This window comes from Panthera tigris, chromosome B2 (assembly GCF_018350195.1).
Source record: "Panthera tigris isolate Pti1 chromosome B2, P.tigris_Pti1_mat1.1, whole genome shotgun sequence".
In the NCBI taxonomy this organism is placed as follows: Eukaryota; Metazoa; Chordata; class Mammalia; order Carnivora; family Felidae; genus Panthera; species Panthera tigris.
The window spans coordinates 104,552,149-104,577,081 of record NC_056664.1 but is presented as its reverse complement, the minus strand read 5'-3'; the positions used below and the strand labels follow the sequence as shown (position 1 = coordinate 104,577,081).

The 24,933-nt window shown below is 40.3% G+C and overlaps 1 protein-coding gene across 1 annotated transcript in view; it reads right to left on the bottom strand.

The window, feature by feature from the left end:
- The window catches only part of LOC102957092 (amine sulfotransferase-like), a 45,209-nt gene extending 23,931 nt beyond the window's left edge, over positions 1 to 21,278 (bottom strand). Inside the window, exons 1-2 of the mRNA XM_015536017.2 lie at positions 21,257 to 21,278; positions 255 to 407 (exon numbers count right to left, since the gene is read on the bottom strand). Of these exons, the coding sequence (XP_015391503.1) occupies positions 255 to 396 (142 nt within the window). The 5' untranslated portion in view covers positions 397 to 407; positions 21,257 to 21,278. The remainder of the gene's footprint in view (positions 1 to 254; positions 408 to 21,256) is intronic.
- Positions 21,279 to 24,933: the final 3,655 nt, after the last annotated feature.

The window sequence follows — 24,933 nt, the reverse complement described above, 5'->3', positions numbered from 1 at the left end:
CAATTTGGTGTTTGACAGGCCATCTTCAATTTATCTACTTCAACATTTTTTCCATTTCCTTGACCAAAAAAAAAAAAGTTATAGCTACACTATAAAAGACATTATTTCATAGGATACAAAATTCATTTAACTCTATACTATCTAATGGATTAAGTGTATATGTCTCTATATAATATTGGTAAAAAGACTGAGTTACCAGATTATAAAAAGTTATCATTTTATTCTTACATTAGCTATTAGAATACAGAACTCACCAGATTTGGGGTATGTGACTATGAAGACATCATCTTCTCTGATTTCAAAATCATTTAATGTTTCTAGAAAGCCTATATCAAGTCCTGGGCGGAGAAAATAATATCCTTCAAATTTGAATAAAAATGAGTCTATGTCTTCCATATTTCAGTTGCCTGCTAAGACAGAAAAAAATATTTGAAAGAAATTTAGTAAAATTTTATGTTATCTTCCCTTCTGTATCTTCAGTTGTTGGTCATATACTAAGAGAAGAAATTGATTTCTTGTTTTCTCCACAAATACTGATAACCAGCAGGCTCTCAAAGCTACTATCCTGGATTTGAGATGTGTGGAGTTTGGTCCAATGCCAGGAGCCAGTTGTTCATGGGATGGGTCTTAATTTTATGTGTGTGTGCTCCATTTTTGTAACCACAGGAAAAATAATTAAAAACTAATTATATAATTGCAAAAAAAATGCTCTTAATCAGAAATCATACATAATATATATGTATATCTATATAAACAGTAAAAACGAATATATAAACTTGACTTGAATAGGCTTTAGAAACATTTGTCTCTTGCCACTCCATATACAGCTGGGTTTTTCATCCCTGGAACTGAAGTACAATATTTTAGCTTTTAGCATGTTTATAGAAGTTTTCCTTATATACTTTCTGGGTATGAGTTATCTATTCATAAGGTTTTTGGTAACTTGTAATTTAAACTTTGTTTTATTTCCTAACTTGCAACTTGTTTAGAATAATTGAGAAGGTACAAGTATGAGCTAACAGACATGAATGTATCCCAGGATGCCTGATAAATTGCGTGTGAGCAGTTAAATTGTCAATAATGACCATGTGAACAACGGCACAAAGTGTGAAAGAAAACATTCAAATTATGGATCATATGTAGATAGTGCAAATTAAACTTTGTGACTCATCATTGACGGATATATTTTGCCTTTCATAATTATCAGTCAGTAGCCTTATGAGGAAATCTTATTTTGATACTTATGAACTCTGAGGTTTTAGTTGACTTGGGGGTACTTCCAGATGACTCTGAAGTGTACTTTTTTTCTATTTCCCATAATAGTTGGTCATTGGAAGGCTGACAAAAGAAGAACTTCAGACTCACACAATTCAAAAGCAATTCCAGGAAGCCTGGGCCAAGAGTCATTAAAGGAAAAAGGGAAATAAGTGATTGTTTAGAAATATATTTTTATAGTCACACTGTTACTGGAAAAACTGGGATTGATAGTGTCTATTTACAAAGGAGACTTATGAAAGCTGAAAATTAGTTGCAATCATCAACATAAATTCACATCTAAGGAAGGAAGTCGGGGACCAGACAGGCAAGGATGGAGGAACAGAGAGGAGATAAGTTATTCTGTCACTAGAGTTATTTAAGGCATCTCTTCTTTGCCCTCTTGTGTTCAAAGAAACAACCCAATTTATACCTCCATACTCATTGGTTCTAATATTAACCCCCAGTGTTAAGAAGCAGTGGCTCCCTAAGAGTAGCCAATTCCATATCTTGGGACCAAAACTAGAACTATGAGCCTGTAACATCTTGATCATTTCATAAAGTAAACATAATTATATCATCATATATTCTGCTTATATTAGATCCTAGTATAATTACTATCATGGCAAATTATATCTTTCTTTTAGTATATGTTCCTAAATCTCTAAATAAATATTTAAAATAATATAGTGGTTCAGTTTATTGAAAGTCTAAGCAAAGAGTTGCAGTATATTTTTGTTTCATACATAAGAACTGATAGCTTACATACAATTAGCCTAGTGTTTAGAACATTGCCAAATATCTGAAACTGTATAAATAGTACAGTTCAGGGGCACCTGGGTGGCTCAGTCAGCTAAGCATCCAACTTCAGCCCAGGTCATGATCTCATAGTTCGTGGGTCCGAGCCCCGCGTTGGGCTCTGGGTTGACAGCTCAGAGCCTGGAGCCTGCTTCAGATTCTGTGTCTCCATCTCTCTCTGCCCCTCCCCCACTCATGCTCTGTCTCTCTCTCTCTCTCTCTCTCTCTCTCTCTCAAAAATAAATAAACATTAGAAATTTTTTTTTGATTTGTACAGTTCAGACAGGAGAAAGGAAGCATACTATGTCACCTCTAAAAGTACCAATTTTGCATATGAATTTTTTTTAGCTGAAGGCAATTAAGAATGAGCAGACACAGAATCTTTTTTATATTTTCCTTAAGTTCTTAAAAGAATCTAGATGAGGGTGCCTTTATCATGAAGAGAGCTACTCCCACATATAACTTTTTATTTCTGAAAAACTCCAACCACATGGCAGGACAAACATCTGTTAACCAAAAGTGAGCTCTTCTCAACTTCCTGTGAATTGTCTTCCCCCTTTTTGAATTCCCTACTCTTTTACCCCATCCTTCTTAGGATGGTATATAAGCCTCAATTGTCATATTGTTTTGGACTCTGTATGCCTTTGCGGGGCTCCCATACATATATAATTAAATTTGTCTCCTGTTAATCTGTTTTATGTCATTTTATTTATTAGACCATCCAAAGAACCTAGAATGGAGAAAGGAAAAGATTTTCACTCTCAGTAAAGAATAAACTCACTATACTAGTTCTTCGAAATGAAGAGTTAACTTCTTTTTTTTTTTTATTTTTTTTTATTTTTTAATATATGAAATTTACTGTCAAATTGGTTTCCATACAACACCCAGTGCTCATCCCAAAAGGTGCCCTCCTCAATACCCATCACCCACCCTGCCCTCCCTCCCACCCTGCCCTCCCTCCCACCCCCCATCAACCCTCAGTTTGTTCTCAGTTTTTAACAGTCTCTTATGCTTTGGCTCTCTCCCACTCTAACCTCTTTTTTTTTTTTTTTTTTTCTTTCCTTCCCCTCCCCCATGGGTTTCTGTTATGTTTCTCAGGATCCACATAAGAGTGAAACCATATGGTATCTGTCTTTCTCTGTATGGCTTATTTCACTTAGCATCACACTCTCCAGTTCCATCCATGTTGCTACAAAAGGCCATATTTCATTTTTTCTCATTGCCACGTAGTATTCCATTGTGTATATAAACCACAATTTCTTTATCCATTCATCAGTTGATGGACATTTAGGCTCTTTCCATAATTTGGCTATTGTTGAGAGTGCCGCTATAAACATTGGGGTACAGGTGCCCCTATGCATCAGTACTCCTGTATCCCTTGGATAAATTCCTAGCAGTGCTATTGCTGGGTCATAGGGTAGGTCTATTTTTAATTTTCTGAGGAACCTCCACACTGCTTTCCAGAGCGGCTGCACCAATTTGCATTCCCACCAACAGTGCAAGAGGGTTCCTGTTTCTCCACATCCTCTCCAGCATCTATAGTCTCCTGATTTCTTCATTTCGGCCACTCTGACTGGCGTGAGGTGGTATCTGAGTGTGGTTTTGATTTGTATTTCCCTGATAAGAAGCGACGTTGAGCATCTTTTCATGTGCCTGTTGGCCATCCGGATGTCTTCTTTAGAGAAGTGTCTATTCATGTTTTCTGCCCATTTCTTCACTGGGTTATTTGTTTTTCGGGTGTGGAGTTTGATGAGCTCTTTATAGATTTTGGATACTAGCCCTTTGTCCGATGTGTCATTTGCAAATATCTTTTCCCATTCCGTTGGCTGCCTTTTAGTTTTGTTGGTTGTTTCCTTTGCTGTGCAGAAGCTTTTTATCTTCATAAGGTCCCAGTAATTCACTTTTGCTTTTAATTCCCTGGCTTTTGGGGATGTGTCGAGTAAGAGATTGCTACGGCTGAGGTCAGAGAGGTCTTTTCCTGCTTTCTCCTCTAAGGTTTTGATGGTTTCCTGTCTCACATTCAGGTCCTTTATCCATTTTGAGTTTATTTTTGGGAATGGTGTGAGAAAGTGGTCTAGTTTCAGCCTTCTGCATGTTGCTGTCCAGTTCTCCCAGCACCATTTGTTAAAGAGACTGTCTTTTTTCCATTGGATGTTCTTTCCTGCTTTGTCAAAGATGAGTTGGCCATACGTTTGTGGGTCTAGTTCTGGGGTTTCTATTCTATTCCATTGGTCTATGTGTCTGTTTTTATGCCAATACCATGCTGTCTTGATGATGACAGCTTTGTAGTAGAGGCTAAAGTCTGGGATTGTGATGCCTCCTGCTTTGGTCTTCTTCTTCAAAATTACTTTGGCTATTCGGGGCCTTTTGTGGTTCCATATGAATTTTAGGATTGCTTGTTCTAGTTTCGAGAAGAATGCTGGTGCAATTTTGATTGGGATTGCATTGAATGTGTAGATAGCTTTGGGTAGTATTGACATTTTGACAATATTTATTCTTCCAATCCATGAGCATGGAATGTCTTTCCATTTCTTTATATCTTCTTCAATTACCTGCATAAGTTTTCTATAGTTTTCAGCATACAGATCTTTTACATCTTTGGTTAGATTTATTCCTAGGTATTTTATGCTTCTTGGTGCAATTGTGAATGGGACCAGTTTCTTCATTTGTCTTTCTGTTGCTTCATTGTTAGTGTATAAGAATGCAACTGATTTCTGCACATTGATTTTGTATCCTGCGACTTTGCTGAATTCATGTATCAGTTCTAGCAGACTTTTGGTGGAGTCTATCGGATTTTCCATGTATAATATCATGTCATCTGCAAAAAGGGAAAGCTTGACTTCATCTTTGCCAATTTGGATGCCTTTGATTTCCTTTTGTTGTCTGATTGCTGATGCTAGAACTTCCAGCACTATGTTAAACAACAGCGGTGAGAGTGGGCATCCCTGTCGTGTTCCTGATCTCAGGGAAAAAGCTCTCAGTTTTTCCCCGTTGAGGATGATGTTAGCTGTGGGCTTTTCATAAATGGCCTTTATGATCTTTAAGTATGTTCCTTCTATCCCGACTTTCTCAAGGGTTTTTATTAAGAAAGTGTGCTGGATTTTGTCAAAGGCCTTTTCTGCATCGATTGACAGGATCATATGGTTCTTCTCTTTTTTTTTTGTTAATGTGATGTATCACGTTGATCGATTTGCGAATGTTGAACCAGCCCTGCATCCCAGGAATGAATCCCACTTGATCATGGTGAATAATTCTTTTTATATGCTGTTGAATTCGATTTGCTAGTATCTTATTGAGAATTTTTGCATCCATATTCATCAGGGATATTGGTCTGTAGTTCTCTTTTTTTACTGGGTCTCTGTCTGGTTTAGGAATCAAAGTAATACTGGCTTCATAGAATGAGTCTGGAAGTTTTCCTTCCCTTTCTATTTCTTGGAATAGCTTGAGAAGGATAGGTATTATCTCTGCTTTAAATGTCTGGTAGAACTCCCCTGGGAAGCCATCTGGTCCTGGACTCTTATTTGTTGGGAGATTTTTGATAACCGATTCAATTTCTTCGCTGGTTATGGGTCTGTTCAAGCTTTCTATTTCCTCCTGATTGAGTTTTGGAAGAGTGTGGGTGTTTAGAAATTTGTCCATTTCTTCCAGGTTGTCCAATTTGCTGGCATATAATTTTTCATAGTATTCCCTGATAATTGTTTGTATCTCTGAGGGATTGGTTGTAATCATTCCATTTTCATTCATGATTTTATCTATTTGGGTCATCTCCCTTCTCTTTTTGAGAAGCCTGGCTAGAGGTTTGTCAATTTTGTTTATTTTTTCAAAAAACCAACTCTTGGTTTCGTTGATCTGCTCTACAGTTTTTTTAGATTCTATATTGTTTATTTCTGCTCTGATCTTTATTATTTCTCTTCTTCTGCTGGGTTTAGGCTGCCTTTGCTGTTCTGCTTCTATTTCCTTTAGGTGTGCTGTTAGGTTTTGTATTTGGGATTTTTCTTGTTTCTTGAGATAGGCCTGGATTGCAATGTATTTTCCTCTCAGGACTGCCTTCGCTGCATCCCAAAGCGTTTGGATTGTTGTATTTTCATTTTCGTTTGTTTCCATATATATTTTAATTTCTTCTCTAATTGCCTGGTTGACCCACTCATTCGTTAGTAGGGTGTTCTTTAACCTCCATGCTTTTGGAGGTTTTCCAGACTTTTTCCTGTGGTTGATTTCAAGCTTCATAGCATTGTGGTCTGAAAGTATGCATGGTATAATTTCAATTCTTGTAAACTTATGAAGGGCTGTTTTGTGACCCAGTATATGATCTATCTTGGAGAATGTTCCATGTGCACTCGAGAAGAAAGTATATTCTGTTGCTTTGGGATGCAGAGTTCTAAATATATCTGTCAAGTCCATCTGATCCAATGTATCATTCAGGGCCCTTGTTTCTTTATTGACTGTGTGTCTAGATGATCTATCCATTTCTGTAAGTGGGGTGTTAAAGTCCCCTGCAATGACCACATTCTTATCAATAAGGTTGCTTATGTTTATGAGTAATTGTTTTATATATCTGGGGGCTCGGGTATTTGGCGCATAGACATTTATAATAGTTAGCTCTTCCTGGTGGATAGACCCTGTGATTATTATATAATGCCCTTCTTCATCTCTTGTTACAGCCTTTAATTTAAAGTCTAGTTTGTCTGATAGAAGTATGGCTACTCCAGCTTTCTTTTGGCTTCCAGTAGCATGATAAATAGTTCTCCATCCCCTCACTCTCAATCTAAAGGTGTCCTCAGATCTAAAATGAGTCTCTTGTAGACAGCAAATAGATGGGTCTTGTTTTTTTATCCATTCTGATACCCTATGTCTTTTGGTTGGCGCATTTAATCCATTTACATTCAGTGTTATTATAGAAAGATATGGGTTTAGAGTCATTGTGATGTCTGTATGTTTTATGTTTGTAGTGATGTCTCTGGTACTTTGTCTCACAGGATCCCCCTTAGGATCTCTTGTAGGGCTGGTTTCGTGGTGACAAATTCCTTCAGTTTTTGTTTGTTTGGGAAGACCTTTATCTCTCCTTCTATTCTAAATGACAGACTTGCTGGATAAAGGATTCTCGGCTGCATATTTTTTCTGTTTAGCACACTGTAGATATCGTGCCAAGCCTTTCTGGCCTGCCAAGTTTCAAAGGAGAGATCAGTCACGAGTCTTATAGGTCTCCCTTTATATGTGAGGGCACGTTTATCCCTTGCTGCTTTCAGAATTTTCTCTTTATCCTTGTATTTTGCCAGTTTCACTATGATATGTCGTGCAGAAGATCGATTCGAGTTACGTCTGAAGGGAGTTCTCTGTGCCTCTTGGATTTCAATCCCTTTTTCCTTCCCCAGTTCAGGGAAGTTCTCAGCTATAATTTGTTCAAGTACCCCTTCAGCACCTTTCCCTCTCTCTTCCTCCTCTGGGATACCAATTATGCGTATATTATTTTTTTTTAGTGTATCACTTAGTTCTCTAATTTTCCCCTCATACTCCTGGATTTTTTTATCTCTCTTTCTTTCAGCTTCCTCTTTCTCCATAACTTTAGCTTCTAGTTCACCTATTCTCTCCTCTGCCTCTTCAAGCCGAGCCATTGTGGTTTCCATTTTGTTTTGCATTTCGTTTAAAGCGTTTTTCAACTCCTCGTGACTGTTCCTTAGTCCCTCGATCTTTATGGCAAGAGATTCTCTGCTGTCCTGTATACTGTTTTCAAGCCCAGCGATTAATTTTATGACTATTATTCTAAATTCACTTTCTGTTGTATTATTTAAATCCTTTTTGATCAGTTCATTAGCTGTTGTTATTTCCTGGAGATTCTTCTGAGGGGAATTCTTCCGTTTGGTCATTTTGGAGAGTCCCTGGCGTGGTGAGGACCTGCAGGGCACTTCCCCTGTGCTGTGGTGTATAACTGGAGTTAGTGGGCGGGGACGCAGTCCGACCCGATGTCTGCCCCCAGCCCACTGCTGGGGCCACAGTCAGACTGGTGTGTGCCTTCTCTTCCCCTCTCCTAGGGGTGGGATTCCCTGTGGGGTGGCGTGGCCCGTCTGGGCTACTTGCACACTGCCAGGCTTGTGTTGCTGGAGATCTGGCGTATTAGCTGGGGTGGGTAGGCAAGGTGCACGGGGGCTGGAGGGGCAGGCTTAGCTCGCTTCTCCTTAGGTGATCCACTTCAGGAGGAGCCCTGTGGCAGCGGGAGGGAGTCAGATCCGCTGCCGGAGGTTTGGCTCCGCAGAAGCACAGAGTTGGGTGTTTGCGCGGAGCGAGCAAGTTCCCTGGCAGGAACTGGTTCCCTCTGGGATTTTGGCTGGGGGATGGGCGGGGGAGATGGCGCTGGCGCCTTTGTTCCCCGCCAAGCTGAGCTCTGCTGTCCGGGGGCTCAGCAGCTCTCCCTCCCTTTGTCCTCCAGCCTTCCCGCTTTCCGCGCAGAGCTGTTAACTTATGACCTCCCAGACGCTAAGTCGCGCTTGCTGTCGGAACACAGTCTGTCCGGCCCCTCCACTTTTGCCAGCCCAACTCGGGGGCTCTGCTTGGCCGGCGAGCCACCCCTCCGCCCCGGCTCCCTCCCGCCAGTCCGTGGAGCGCGCACCGCCTCGCCGCCCTTCCTACCCTCTTCCGTGGGCCTCTAGTCTGCGCTTGACTCCTGAGACTCCCTTCTGCTAATCCTCTGGCGGTTTTCTGGTGAAGAGTTAACTTCTGAAATAAAAGCTAGTGGGAGGAATAATTCTGTTGCTGCTGATGGAGAAGGACACAGATAAAGACTAAATTTTCCAGGAGGAGATATAAGGATTCAACAGTTAGCAAAGCTCCTATAATCAGGAACTCATTGAGAGGGAGGGATTAGGCTGATATTGAGCAGTAGATTATCCAATAATCTAGTGAAAATCATCGATACGTTTCCCACAAGTAATGGATGGTAAATGGTTCAAGCAGCTGGGTGCTATTCAGACCTATTGGGCAGGGATCAAAGTCTCTGCTTTTGAATTATACCAGAAAATATGGATGTATTTATTTGTTGTCCCACTCATGATTCTCTAATTCCCATAGATAAGGAGTATAATTATTAAGTTGTTTCTACATCAATGGCACTACTATTGGTGTCTTAAGTCTTTGTGTTGTTTCTTATCAAACAGAAATGAGAATATGTGTATGTGAACAACTGAGAAGTTGAGAGGAGAAATCCATATCTACAAGGAGTAAATACAAAGCTTTGAAGGATTAAGCACTTTCCCCAATTCTTTTTTTTTTTTTTTAAATATTTATTTTTGGGAAAGAGACAGAGTGTGAATGGGGGAGGAGCAGAGAGAGAGGGAGACAGAATCTGAAGCAGGCTCCAGGTTCTGAGCTGTCAGCACAGAGGCCAGTGCGGGGCTCAAACTCACGAACCACGAGATCATGATCTGAGCTGAAGTCGGGAGCTTAACTGACTGAGCCACCTACGTGCCCCACACTTTCTCCAATTCTACTATATGCTTGACACAAGTGTAATACTCATGATAAGCACCAACCACCATTTATCTGCCATTATCCCCCTCAGTTTAGTCACTGTTGGCAAGGACTTCATAGCATTGTATCAGGGGGAATGATGGGTCCTGGGGTTCGCTCTTCAAGTACAGTTTTGTGACCTGTTTTTCATGGGCTCCGCACTCTGTCCAGTAAGTTTGTGGTTTAAACAGAATAGACATAAAGGATAAACATTCTAATTCATAAGAATTCACTCTAGTAAATCACTATATAAATAAATAAATAAATAAATAAACAATAAAACAATACAAAAAAGCAGAACAACCACTTCTTGAACAAGATCAAAATCCAGAGAATGTATTATCAAAAAATTTCCATTTTCCACAAAAAGTACCATGTTCCAAAAAATAGGAAAGTGTAACAAATATTCAGTAAAAAAAAAAAGCAATTAATAAAAACTGTCTCTGAATGGACCCACATGCTGGATTAGCAAAGAAAACAGCTATAAAAAAATACATTCATTTGTGAGTCACTAGATCTAAACTACAAGTTTGACCTGACAGATAAAAAAAGAATCATGGAACATGAGGACAGATCAATAGAGAAAAGAATGAAATGAACAGAAAAACAAAGAATGAAGAAAACTGAACATAGCCCCAGGGAACTGTAGAATATATCAAGCATAGCAACATATGTAACAGAAGGAGAGAAAAAGAGCAGAAAAAAATCTTCGGAGTAATTGTGGCCAAGAACTTCTCAATTTTGATGAAAAATAGTAATTTACACATCCATGAAGCTCAACTAATAAGATAAACATGAATAGGTCTAAACTACACATATCACAGTTAAACATTGAAACATAAATTTTAGGATTGTTTATTTCTGTGACACATGTTTTTGCTATTTTGATGAATATTACGTTGAAAATGTAGCTGCCTGTGGGTAGTATGGACCTTTAACGAAATTAATTCTTATCCAGAAACACAAGATGTCTTTCCATTTGTTTATGTCTTCTTTGATTTCTTTCAGCAAAGTCTTGTACATTTCATTGTACAGGTCTTTTATTTCCCTGGTTAAATTTACTAAGATTTTATTGTTTTTGATACTACTATGAATGAGATATTTTTCCTTATTTCTTTATTTTTCAAATGTTTTATTTTTACTGTAAAGGAATTAAACTGATTTCTGTATATTGATTTTGTAACCTGTAACTTTACTGATTGTTGATTAGTCTCAACACTTTTATGATTGATTCTTTAGGATGTTCTCTTTATAAAACCCTATCTTCTGTAAAGAGTGACTATTTAACTTCTGCTTTTATGACTTGGATGCCTTTTATTTCTACATCTTGACTAATGACTCTAGTTAAGACTTCTAGTACCACAGGAAAGGTGAGAGTGAGCATCTGTGTGTTGCTTTTGATCTTACAGGAAACAGACTGAGATTTGCATGCAGACCAGGAAGTGCCTTCAGGGATAACACATGATGGAGTGAAGGCAAGTATTCTGGGCAGAGGGAGAGGTTGAACTGGAGTGCAATAGCTTTCGGTAGTATGGATATTTAATGAAATTAATTCTTCGAATCCACAAACATGAGCTGTCTTTCTGTTTGCTTATGTCTTTGATTTCTTTCAGCAAAGTCTTGTAGTTTTCACTGTAAAGGTCTTTCGCTTCCCTAGTGAAAGTTACTAAGATTTTTTGTTTGTTTTTGATGCCTAGTATGAATGAAATAGGAAGGATAGCAGGAAGATGGCGGCGTAGGAGGACGCTGGGCTCACCGCGCGTCCTGCTGATCACTTAGATTCCACCTACACCTGCCTAAATAACCCAGAAAACCACCAGAAGACTAGCAGAACGGAGTCTCCGAAGCCAAGCGCAGACGAGAGGCCCACGGAAGAGGGTAGGAAGGGCGGAGAGGCTGTGCGCACTGCACGGACTGGTGGGAGGGAGCCGGGGCGGAGGAGCAGCCTGCTGGCCAAGCAGAGCCACCGAGTCTGGCTTGCAAAAGCAGAGGGGACGGACTGAGTGTGTTCCGACAGCAAGCAGGACTTAGCATCTGGGAGGTCATAAGTTAACAGCTGTGCTCGGAAAGCGGGAGGGCTGGAGGACAAAGGGAGGGAGAGTTGCTGAGCCCCTGGACGACAGAGCTCAGTTTGGCGGGGAACAAAGGCGCTTGCCAGCGCCATCTCCCTCGCCCATCCCGCAGCCAAAATCCCAAAGGGAACCAGTTCCTGCCAGGGAAATTGCTCACTCCGCGCAAACACCCAACTCTGTGCTCCTGCGGAGCCAAACCTCCAGCAGCGGATCTGACTCCCTCGCTGCCACAGGGCCCCTCCTGAAGTGGATCACCTAAGGAGAAGCGAGCTAAGCCTGCCCCTCCAGCCCCCGTGCACCTTGCCTACCCACCCCAGCTAATACACCAGATCCCCAGCACCACAAGCCTGGCAGTGTGCAAGTAGCCCAGACGGGCCACGCCACCCCACAGGGAATCCCGCCCCTAGGAGAGGGGAAGAGAAGGCACACACCAGTCTGACTGTGGCCCCAGCGGTGGGCTAAGGGCAGACGTCAGGTCTGACTGCGACTCCGCCCACCAACTCCGGTTATACACCACAGCACAGGGGAAGTGCCCTGCAGGTCCTCACCACTCCAAGGACTATCCAAAATGACCAAACGGAAGAATTCCCCTCAGAAGAATCTCCAGGAAATAACAACAGCTAAAGAACTGATCAAAAAGGATTTAAACAATATAACAGAAAGTGAATTTAGAATAATAGTCATAGGAGTTGGAAGAGCCGGAGGGAAGATGGCGGCGTAGGAGGACGCTGGGCTCACCGCGCGTCCTGCTGATCACTTAGATTCCACCTACACCTGCCTAAATAACCCAGAAAACCGCCAGAGGATTAGCAGAATGGAGTCTCCGGAGCCAAGCGGAGACGAGAGGCCCACGGAAGAGGGTAGGAAGGGCGGTGAGGCGGTGCGCGCTCCACGGACTGGCGGGAGGGAGCCGGGGTGAAGGGGCGGCTCGCCGGCCAAGCAAAGCCCCCAAGTCTGGCTGGCAAAAGCGGAGGGGCCTGACGGACTCTGTTCCGACAGCAAGCGCGACTTAGCGTCTGGGAGGTCATAAGTTAACAGCTCTGCTCAGAAAGCGGGAAGGCTGGAGGACAAAGGGAGGGAGAGCTGCTGAACCCCCGGACAACAGAGCTCAGTTTGGTGGGGAACAAAGGCACTCGCCAGCGCCATCTCCCCCGCCCATCCCCCAGTCAAAATCCCAAAGGGAACCAGTTCCTGCCAGGGAACTTGCTCACTCCGCGCAAACACCCAACTCTGTGCTCCTGCGGAGCCAAACCTCCAGCAGGGGATCTGACTCCCTCGCTGCCACAGGGCCCCTCCTGAAGTGGATCACCTAAGGAGAAGCGAGCTAAGCCTGCCCCTCCTGCCCCCGTGCACCTTGCCTACCCACCCCAGCTAATACACCAGATCCCCAGCAACACAAGCCTGGCAGTGTGCAAGTAGCCCAGACGGGCCACGCCACCCCACAGGGAATCCCGCCCCTAGGAGAGGGGAAGAGAAGGCACACACCAGTCTGACTGTGGCCCCAGCGGTGGGCTGGGGGCAGACATCAGGTCTGACTGCGGCCCCGCCCACCATCTCCAGTTATACACCACAGCACAGGGGAAGTGCCCTGCAGGTCCTCACCACTCCAGGGACTATCCAAAATGACCAAACGGAAGAATTCCCCTCAAAAGAATCTCCAGGAAATAACAACAGCTAATGAACTGATCAAAAAGGATTTAAATAATATAACAGAAAGTGAATTTAGAATAATAGTCATAAAATTAATCGCTGGGCTTGAAAACAGTGTAGAGGACAGCAGAGAATCTCTTGCCACAGAGATCAAGGGACTAAGGAACAGTCACGAGGAGCTGAAAAGCGCTTTAAACGAAATGCAAAACAAAATGGAAACCACGACAGCTCGGATTGAAGAGGCAGAGGAGAGAATAGGTGAACTAGAAGATAAAGTTATGGAAAAAGAGGAAGCTGAGAGAAAGAGAGATAAAAAAATCCAGGAGTATGAGGGGAAAATTAGAGAACTAAGTGATACACTAAAAAGAAATAATATACGCATAATTGGTATCCCAGAGGAGGAAGAGAGAGGGAAAGGTGCTGAAGGGGTACTTGAAGAAATTATAGCTGAGAACTTCCCTGAACTGGAGAAAGAAAAAGGCATTGAAATCCAAGAGGCACAGAGAACTCCCTTCAGACGTAACTCGAATCGATCTTCTGCACGACATATCATAGTGAAACTGGCAAAATACAAGGATAAAGAGAAAATTCTGAAAGCAGCAAGGGATAAACGTGCCCTCACATATAAAGGGAGACCTATAAGACTCGTGACTGATCTCTCTTTTGAAACCTGGCAGGCCAGAAAGGCTTGGCACGATATCTTCAGTGTGCTAAACAGAAAAAATATGCAGCCGAGAATCCTTTATCCAGCAAGTCTGTCATTTAGAATAGAAGGAGAGATAAAGGTCTTCCCAAACAAACAAAAACTGAAGGAATTTGTCACCACTAAACCAGCCCTACAAGAGATCCTAAGGGGGATCCTGTGAGACAAAGTACCAGAGACATCACTACAAGCATAAAACATACAGACATCACAATGACTCTAAACCCGTATCTTTCTATAATAACACTGAATGTAAATGGATTAAATGCGCCAACCAAAAGACATAGGGTATCAGAATGGATAAAAAAACAAGACCCATTGGGGTGCCTGGGTGGCGCAGTCGGTTAAGCGTCTGACTTCAGCCAGGTCACGATCTCGTGGTCCGTGAGTTCGAGCCCCGCGTCAGGCTCTGGGCTGATGGCTCGGAGCCTGGAGCCTGTTTCCGATTCTGTGTCTCCCTCTCTCTCTGCCCCTCCCCCGTTCATGCTCTGTCTCTCTCTGTCCCAAAAATAAATAAAAAACGTTGAAAAAAAAAACAAAAAACAAGACCCATCTATTTGCTGTCTACAAGAGACTCATTTTAGATCTGAGGACACCTTTAGATTGAGAGTGAGGGGATGGAGAACTATTTATCATGCTCCTGGAAGCCAAAAGAAAGCTGGAGTAGCCATACTTATATCAGACAAACTAGACTTTAAATTAAAGGCTGTAACAAGAGATGAAGAAGGGCATTATATAATAATTACAGGGTCTATCCATCAGGAAGAGCTAACAATTATAAATGTCTATGCACCGAATACCGGAGCCCCCAAATATATAAAACAATTACTCATAAACATAAGCAACCTTATTGACAAGAATGTGGTCATTGCAGGGGACTTTAACACCCCACTTACAGAAATGGATAGATCATCTAGACACACAGTCAATAAAGAAACAAGGGCCCTGAATGATACATTGGATCAGATAGACTTGACAGATATATTTAGAACTCTGCATCCCAAAGCAACAGAATATACTTTCTTCTCGAGTGCACATGGAACATTCTCCAACATAGATCACATACTGGGTCACAAAACAGCCCTTCATAAGTTTACAAGAATTGAAATTATACCATGCATACTTTCAGACCACAATGCTATGAAGCTTGAAATCAACCACAGGAAAAAGTCTGGAAAACCTCCAAAAGCATGGAGGTTAAAGAACACCCTACTAACGAATGAGTGGGTCAACCAGGCAATTAGAGAAGAAATTAAAAAATATATGGAAACAAACGAAAATGAAAATACAACAATCCAAACGCTTTGGGACGCAGCGAAGGCAGTCCTGAGAGGAAAATACATTGCAATCCAGGCCTATCTCAAGAAACAAGAAAAATCCCATATGCAAAATCTTACAGCACACCTAAAGGAAATAGAAGCAGAACAGCAAAGGCAGCCTAAACCCAGCAGAAGAAGAGAAATAATAAAGATCAGAGCAGAAATAAACAATATAGAATCTAAAAAAACTGTAGAGCAGATCAACGAAACCAAGAGTTGGTTTTTTGAAAAAATAAACAAAATTGACAAACCTCTAGCCAGGCTTTTCAAAAACAAAAGGGACATGACCCAAATAGATAAAATCATGAATGAAAATGGAATTATTACAACCAATCCCTCAGAGATACAAACAATTATCAGGGAATACTATGAAAAATTATATGCCAACAAATTGGACAACCTGGAAGAAATGGACAAATTCCTTAACACCCACACGCTTCCAAACCTCAATCAGGAGGAAATAGAAAGCTTGAACAGACCCATAACCAACGAAGAAATTGAATCGGTTTTCAAAACTCTCCCCACAAATAAGACTCCAGGACCAGATGGCTTCCCAGGGGAGTTCTACCAGACATTTAAAGCAGAGATAATACCTATCCTTCTCAAGCTATTCCAAGAAATAGAAAGGGAAGGAAAACTTCCAGACTCATTCTATGAAGCCAGTATTACTTTGATTCCTAAACCAGACAGAGACCCAGTAAAAAAAGAGAACTACAGGCCAATATCCCTGATGAATATGGATGCAAAAATTCTCAATAAGATACTAGCAAATCGAATTCAACAGCATATAAAAAGAATTATTCACCATGATCAAGTGGGATTCATTCCTGGGATGCAGGGCTGGTTCAACATTCGCAAATCGATCAACGTGATACATCACATTAACAAAAAAAAAGAGAAGAACCATATGATCCTGTCAATCGATGCAGAAAAGGCCTTTGACAAAATCCAGCACCCTTTCTTAATAAAAACCCTTGAGAAAGTCGGGATAGAAGGAACATACTTAAAGATCATAAAGGCCATTTATGAAAAGCCCACAGCTAACATCATCCTCAACGGGGAAAAACTGAGAGCTTTTTCCCTGAGATCAGGAACACGACAGGGATGCCCACTGTCACCGCTGTTGTTCAACATAGTGCTGGAAGTTCTAGCATCAGCAATCAGACAACAAAAGGAAATCAAAGGCATCCAAATTGGCAAAGATGAAGTCAAGCTTTCGCTTTTTGCAGATGACATGATATTATACATGGAAAATCCGATAGACTCCACCAAAAGTCTGCTAGAACTGATACATGAATTCAGCAAAGTCGCAGGATACAAAATCAATGTGCAGAAATCAGTTGCATTCTTATACACTAACAATGAAGCAACAGAAAGACAAATGAAGAAACTGATCCCATTCACAATTGCACCAAGAAGCATAAAATACCTAGGAATAAATCTAACCAAAGATGTAAAAGATCTGTATGCTGAAAACTATAGAAAGCTTATGCAGGTAATTGAAGAAGATATAAAGAAATGGAAAGACATTCCCTGCTCATGGATTGGAAGAATAAATATTGTCAAAATGTCAATACTACCCAAAGCTATCTACACATTCAATGCAATCCCAATCAAAATTGCACCAGCATTCTTCTCGAAACTAGAACAAGCAATCCTAAAATTCATATGGAACCACAAAAGGCCCAGAATAGCCAAAGTAATTTTGAAGAAGAAGACCAAAGCAGGAGGCATCACAATCCCAGACTTTAGCCTCTACTACAAAGCTGTAATCATCAAGAGAGCATGGTATTGGCACAAAAACAGACACATAGACCAATGGAATAGAATAGAAACCCCAGAACTAGACCCACAAACGTATGGCCAACTCATCTTTGACAAAGCAGGAAAGAATATCCAATGGAAAAAAGACAGTCTCTTTAACAAATGGTGCTGGGAGAACTGGACAGCAACATGCAGAAGGTTGAAACTAGACCACTTTCTCACACCATTCCCAAAAATAAACTCAAAATGGATAAAGGACCTGAATGTGAGACAGGAAACCATCAAAACCTTAGAGGAGAAAGCAGGAAAAGACCTCTCTGACCTCAGCCGTAGCAATCTCTTACTCGACACATCCCCAAAAGCCAGGGAATTAAAAGCAAAAGTGAATTACTGGGACCTTATGAAGATAAAAAGCTTCTGCACAGCAAAGGAAACAACCAACAAAACTAAAAGGCAACCAACGGAATGGGAAAAGATATTTGCAGATGACATATTGGACAAAGGGCTAGTATCCAAAATCTATAAAGAGCTCACCAAACTCCACACCCGAAAAACAAATAACCCAGTGAAGAAATGGGCAGAAAACATGAATAGACACTTCTCTAAAGAAGACATCCGGATGGCCAACAGGCACATGAAAAGATGTTCAACGTCGCTTCTTATCAGGGAAATACAAATCAAAACCACACTCAGATATCACCTCACGCCAGTCAGAGTGGCCAAAATGAACAAATCAGGAGACTATAGATGCTGGAGAGGATGTGGAGAAACGGGAACCCTCTTGCCCTGTTGGTGGGAATGCAAATTGGTGCAGCCGCTCTGGAAAGCAGTGTGGAGGTTCCTCAGAAAATTAAAAATAGACCTACCCTATGACCCAGCAATAGCACTGCTAGGAATTTATCCAAGGGATACAGGAGTACTGATGCATAGGGGCACTTGTACCCCAATGTTTATAGCAGCACTCTCAACAATAGCTAAATTATGGAAAGAGCCTAAATGTCCATCAACTGATGAATGGATAAAGAAATTGTGGTTTATATACACAATGGAATACTACGTGGCAATGAGAAAAAATGAAATATGGCCTTTTGTAGCAACGTGGATGGAACTGGAGAGTGTGATGCTAAGTGAAATAAGCCATACAGAGAAAGACAGATACCATATGGTTTCACTCTTATGTGGATCCTGAGAAACTTAACAGAAACCCATGGGGGAGGGGAAGGAAAAAAAAAAAAAAAAGAGGTTAGAGTGGGAGAGAGCCAAAGCATAAGAGACTGTTAAAAACTGAGAACAAACTGAGGGTTGATGGGGGTGGGAGGGAGGGTAGGGTGGGTGATGGGTATTGAGGAGGGCACCTTTTGGGATGAGCACTGGGCGTTGTATGGAAACCAATTTGACAGTAAATTTCATATATTAAAAAAAAAAGAAAAGAATAAGTAAATAAATAAACATTTAAAAAATGGCTTAAAAGAAGAAAAAAGGAAATAATATTTAAAATATATTTTGACAGTCAACTCTTCCTGGAATACGTAGAATTGTTAGCCTCTCTTTACAAAGGAAATTTTGAAAGGTAAAAATTGGTTGGAATCATCAACATGAATTCACAGACAAGGAAGAAAGTTGGGGTCCAGACAGTGAAGGGTGGAGGAAGAAACAGGAGATGAGTTCTTCTATCACAAGAGTTATTTAAGGAGTATCTTCGGTACTATCCTCAGTGTTCAAGAGGAAAAACCTAATTTACACCTTGATACCACATTGGGCTGTAATATTAACTTGCATATAAAGAAGTGGTTCGTTAGTACAACCAGTTCCAAGTCTTAAAAAAGTAAAAACAAGCCTGTAACATTATGATCTTCTAATAAAGTAAACAAGATCATGTTGCTATCAGAAGAGGTACTCAGGGTTTAAAGAGATCAAAATGAGGACTGCTAGTGACCAAAGGGTGACATTTGGAATATCAAAGAGCAAACATTGATTGCAATCAATCAGAACAAGTAAACATGTTTTGTACAAGCATGACTTCATCATGATGCTATTAAAATGTAACCAGAAATATGATGTGAGGTGCAACAAATTTTTAAATGCCTAACAGAATTTATGTGATTCCCACATGAAAATTTAATCAACAACCAGGTAGTTAAGTATCAACTGTTAGTAAAGATAGGGAGGTCAGTTTAGAATACATTTAAAAATACATATGCCGGGGTTGCCTGGGTGGCTGGGCCGGTTAAGCATGGGACTCTAGATTTCAGCTCAGATCATGTTCTCACTGTTCATGAGATCCGGTGTCAAGCTGGGCTGTAAACTGACAGCGTGAGTTGGGATTCTCGCTCTCCCTGTCTCTATCTGCCCCATCCACTGCTCATGCTCTCTCTGTCTAAATATAAATAAGTCAACTTTAAAAAATAAGAAATAAAAATACGTATTTGGTTCTTAAGTTTAGATGGAGGAATGATCATTGCTAATAAAAATGTGGAAAATACAGAATGACTTCTAATGGTGAGATAAAAAGTTATGAAAGACTTGTATGAAAGATACGGGAATGTTGGGGAGTGAATGTTGGTTCCTTATCATCTTTTCACAAAGGTAGAAAAAACCAGTATCTTCTATTTTGTGTTCCTGGGGAGAAATATTGTAAAAAATGCATCTGGGTTGGAGATTCATCATGGTCTTGCTGCCCAGCGGCTCCCCTGAATCAAATGGCATACATGTTCCTTGGTGTAGACAAATGGGTAGAGAAGGCTTCAGGGGGGATGCATATGCCCTGATCTGAGCCCTACCTGACTGCACATTGGATGGGAAGCAACCGTGGCATGTGACATATGTAACATTACCCAGTGTAGAATGTTGAAGCTATTACACAACAGGTGTGCAATTAGAATGAAGGTGATACACACTCAGTCGAAGTTGACTGAAACATCTGTCAGCGTCTAATTCTTGATATGCAGGAGTACCAGGAAATACACTGCAAATAAGGGAATTTGCCTTTATGACCAGGTGGCCAAGGAGAAAGGACTCTCATATCTAAAGGAAGTGACATTGCAATTACAATCCCTTGGGAAATGGGGCGGAGGATGTGTATATACTTTAAAGTGGGGAAAATACATCAAAATAATCTTGTGGCCAAAAGATTTCGCTTACGAGGGAGACCAGGGAAGAAGGAGATGTGATGAAGAAGAGTCTCCGGCTGCTGGATCTTCTGTGGAGATGTGTGAACATAATGACAGGACACGCTTTCTCCTCTAATTTTGCTGTGTTACCAGGAAATAAAGTAACAAAACAAGAAGACAAAAAGGGACATACCATCAATGGTCTCTTTCTAGGGAAGTAAAGTGTTTAGACCTTATGGAAAAATTTAGTGTGATCAGAAAAACTGGTACAAGGGAACCCAAACTGAACTAATCTGTCATTCAGATATTACAATACTATAAATTCTAAGCTTTTACATTCCTCTTATATTAGAACCTAGTATAAACACTAGAGTCATGATTCATTATGTGTCATTATGTTCTTAAACCTCTAAATAAATATTTTGGAACCATATAATGGCTAAGTTGATTGACAATCATAGAAAGAGAGACACAGAATATTTTTGTTGCATGTATATGAGCTGATATCTTTATATATCTAGCGTAGTGTTTAGAAAAATCACCAAAACCTGAGACTGCATAATGAATACAGTTCAGAGACGTGAAGGGGAGCAGAGTATATCACCCCTAAATGTATGGCTCTAGCAGGTAGTTGTTTTGAGCAGGAAGTAACACAGACATAGGAAACTCAGAAAGCTTTTTATCTTTTCCTTAACAGCTTAAAACAATTTTCATAGGGAGTCTGTACCAGGAAGAACGTTATTACCAGAGATATATTTTTATGTCAGTAAGACTCAACTGCATGGCAGGACACACATCTGTTTACCCAGTGTGTGCTCCTCACATGTTCCTGTGAATTGTCTTCCTCCTCTTTGAATTCCTAACCCTTGTATCCCTTCTCTTTAGGGGTATACAAGCCTCAATTGTATTCCCCTTGCAGGACTGTCTCTGACTTTACCTGTCTTATGGTGCTGCCATACACAGGTAATTAAACTTGTTTTTCACCTATTAATCTGTTTTATGCCAATTTAATTACCATATCAGCCAAAGAACCTAGAAAGAGAATCCAAAAAATGTCCACCCTCAATCAAGATTGAAACTACTCACCAAAAGGAGTTCGTTAAAAAGAAGAGTTAACTTCTGGTATCAATGTCAGTGAGAAGAATAATTGTTGCTGCTGGATGGAGAGAGAAACAGTTCAAAGCTAAGTTTCCATGAAGAGATCCAATGATTCACCAATTAGCAGAGTTGCAATAATCAGTAACTCACTCAGAATCAGTAACTGACCAGTACATCATACAACAAACTGGTGATAAGCCCTGAGGTTTTTACCACAAAAAATGGGTGTTAGATTCTAAAGAGTTACAGTGCTACTCAGTGCTGCTGAGTAGAGTTCAAAGTCTACAGTAACATCAGAAAACAAAGATGAATTTGCTTGCTGCCCTACTCATGATACTCTTAAGGCTATAGATCACTAACACAATGGCCTCAGTTGCTTCTACTTCATTAGTACTACTCTTGGGGTCTTTAAATATTGCCGTTGTTTCTTAAGAAATGGTATTGAGAATAGGTTTAGTGTGAACAGTTGAGAAGTGGAGGGAAGAATTCCACATCTGTATGTAGTAAATAGATTTACTTTGCAACATTAGACACTTTCCCAAATTCTACCATCATATGCTTGACACAAATCTGATACATATCCAAATATCATTCAACACTTCCTGTTATTATTCTCCTGAAATAGGCCACCATTTGCAAACTTTTCATACCACTATATCACAGGGAGAGAGCGAGGTCCTGGGGTTGGCTCTTCAGAATCAGTTTTGTGTTCTCTTTTTCAGGGGTTCACACTCTATCCAGTCAGTTTGTGGTTAAATAGAATGGCCATAAAGGATAAATATCTAAGTTCTATTCAAATTCCCTCTATATATACTTGTGTTATTGGTCTTAAATGCTGCTACTCTTCTATTGTTAATGCTTCCTCAATAACAGAAATGATTGCTGGAAGTTCCATAATATCTTAGAGTCTAAACTCTCATTTATCACCAGATGATGTATGGAAGTGTTGAATTATTATATTGTACACCTGAAACTAATATAGCACTATATGTTATCTAACTGGAATTAAAATAAAAACTTAAAAAAATAAGTAAAAATTTAAAAGATAAATAAATCAACTCTCATTCATTTGGTGGTTCCAGTATGGTGGCATTAAACACTTTAAACCCATATTTAAAGCATTTAAAACACCGGACCAAAAAAAAGCCTCGAAACTAGCTGAGGATACCAAAGAGTAAGCAAATCAGGCATTTTGTGTAGGGGAGACAAAAGTTGAGGAAGTGGTCAGGAAGAGAGGGGATAAATTTTTATGTTTTTTGTTTGTTTTTGTTTTTGCCCCATTTGTCCCCGGAGACGGCCACAATTGCAGAACAGTAATGTTGGCTAAAAGTGCAGTAGATTTTTCATTTCCAGATGGCACTAGTAAGCGCAGCTTAATTTACTCAGTTAGGTTGAAAGAGGGCTGTAGTGTTGTTTCATGATCAAAAGAAATATTTAAATGTAACATAATGCATACTCACTTGAACAGATAGTCTGAGGAATACACACTGTGCTTGACAAAAGGGACTACATTTAAAAAAATGGTAATAATATATGTGTATCGTATGATAATTCAGAATAAAATTCATATCAATATCACTCCTCCCTTTCACAACCCTTTCAGATAAGTAGGGAATGTACTTCTTTTCCCTTGTTTTTCATCATAAAATATATGGAACAATTTAAATAAAAGAAATTCCTCTTGATGTGAGGAAGCTGAAGGGATTCCATAAAGAAAGGTGCCATCATGAAGAAGGATCCATACATGCTTCTAGAATGGTATGCCATCACTGGATCTGGATCCCTGGGTTTAGCCTCACAGCTAGGCTCCTTTATAAAGACATGCAGGGGAACAATTTGGCTCCATTAGAATGGGATGACAGCTGCCACCAAGCCTTCAAAGAAATCAAAGAAAAATTAAGTACTGCTCTTGTTCTAGAACTTTGTTTTTTCCAAGTTTTTATATAAATTCCAGTTGGTTCACATACAGTGTATGTGAGTTTCACATGTAAAATTTAGTGTTTCATCAGTTACATACAACACCCTGTGCTCTCACTACTAGTGCACCCTTTAATACCCATCACCCATTTAACACATTCCCTTGCACACCTCCCCTCCAGTAAACATCAGTTTGTTCTCTATACTTAAAAGTCTGTGTCCCAGTTGGCCCCTCTCTTTTCATCCCTCTATTTTCATCTATTTTGTTTCTGAAATTCTACATATGTAGGGCACTTGGGTGGTTCAGTCAGTTAGGTGCCCAACTCTTGTTTTCAGCTCAGATCATGATCTCACTGTTTGTGAGTTCAAGCCCCATGTCTGGCTCTGCACTGAGACTGCAGAAAAATCACTAAACACAAAAAATTAAGCTCTAAATATGTGTGAAATCATTTGGTATTTGTCTTTCTCTGATTGACTTATGTGGCTTAGCATTATGCTCTTTAGCTGTATTTACATGGTTGCAAATGGCAAAATTTCATTCGTTATTATGGCTGAGTAGTATTCTATTGTATGTCTATACATACATTCTTTATCCATTCATCAGTCAATGGACAATTGGACTATTTTCATAGGTGGTTATTGTTGATAATGCTGCTATAACTAGCAGGGTGCATTTGTCCCTTCCAATCAGTACTTTTGTCTCCTTTGCATAAATACCTAGTAGTGTGATAGATCTATCATAGGGTAGTACTATTTTTAACTTTCTCCTGAACCTCCGCACTGATTTCCACAGTGGCTTTGCCACTTTTCATTCCAACCAACAGTGGAAAAGGGTTTCCCTCTCTCCTCATCCTCACAACATGTGTTGATTCCTGTGTTGTTATTTTTAGCCATTCTGACTGATGTGAGGTGACACGTCATTGTAATTTTGATCTGCATTACCCTGATGATGAGTGATGTTGAACAACTCTTCATGTGTCAGTAGGTCATCTGTGAGGTTTAGAAAAAAGTCTATGCCTGTCTTCTGCCCTTTTTCTAACTGGATTATTTGTGTTTTTGAGTGTTGAGTTGTGTAAGTTCTTTACACATTTTGGATACTAACCATTTATCAGGTATGTCATTTGCAAATATCTTCTCTCATTGTGAAGGTTACCTTTGAATTTTGTTGATTATTTCCTTGGCTGTTCAGAAGAATTTTATCTTGATGAAGTCCTAGTAGTTTATTTTTGCTCTCTGTTTTTCCTTGCCTCAGGAAAAAATAACATATCTAGTAAGAAGTTGCCTTGGTCAATGTTACTTTACCCTATACATAGGGCATAGAACAGGAATCACTTGGGTGTCCTAGCCCAAAAGCTGGGCTCTGTTCTCAGTCAAGTAGTCTCCTTCTCCAAACAGCTAGACCCAGTAGCAGAGGGTGGGTGGCCAGGATGTTTGCAAGAAAAAGCTACAACTGCCTTGCTAGTTGAAGAAGCTAATACACTTATTCTAGGACAGCATCTGGATATAATGACCCACATGAAGTTCAATGAGTTTTAGAGGCCAAAGGACATCAATGGCTAACTGGAGGGAGATTGTGAAAATATCAGGCCATCCTCCTTGACACCCCTGATGTAACTCTTGGGGTGTGGCAAGACTTGAACCAAGCTACTCTACTGCTTGATAAAGACAATAAAGACCTTTTAGTTCACTCTTTAAGGACATTATAAAACAAGCCTACTCAAGTAGGCCTCTTTGAAAGAATAAACCTC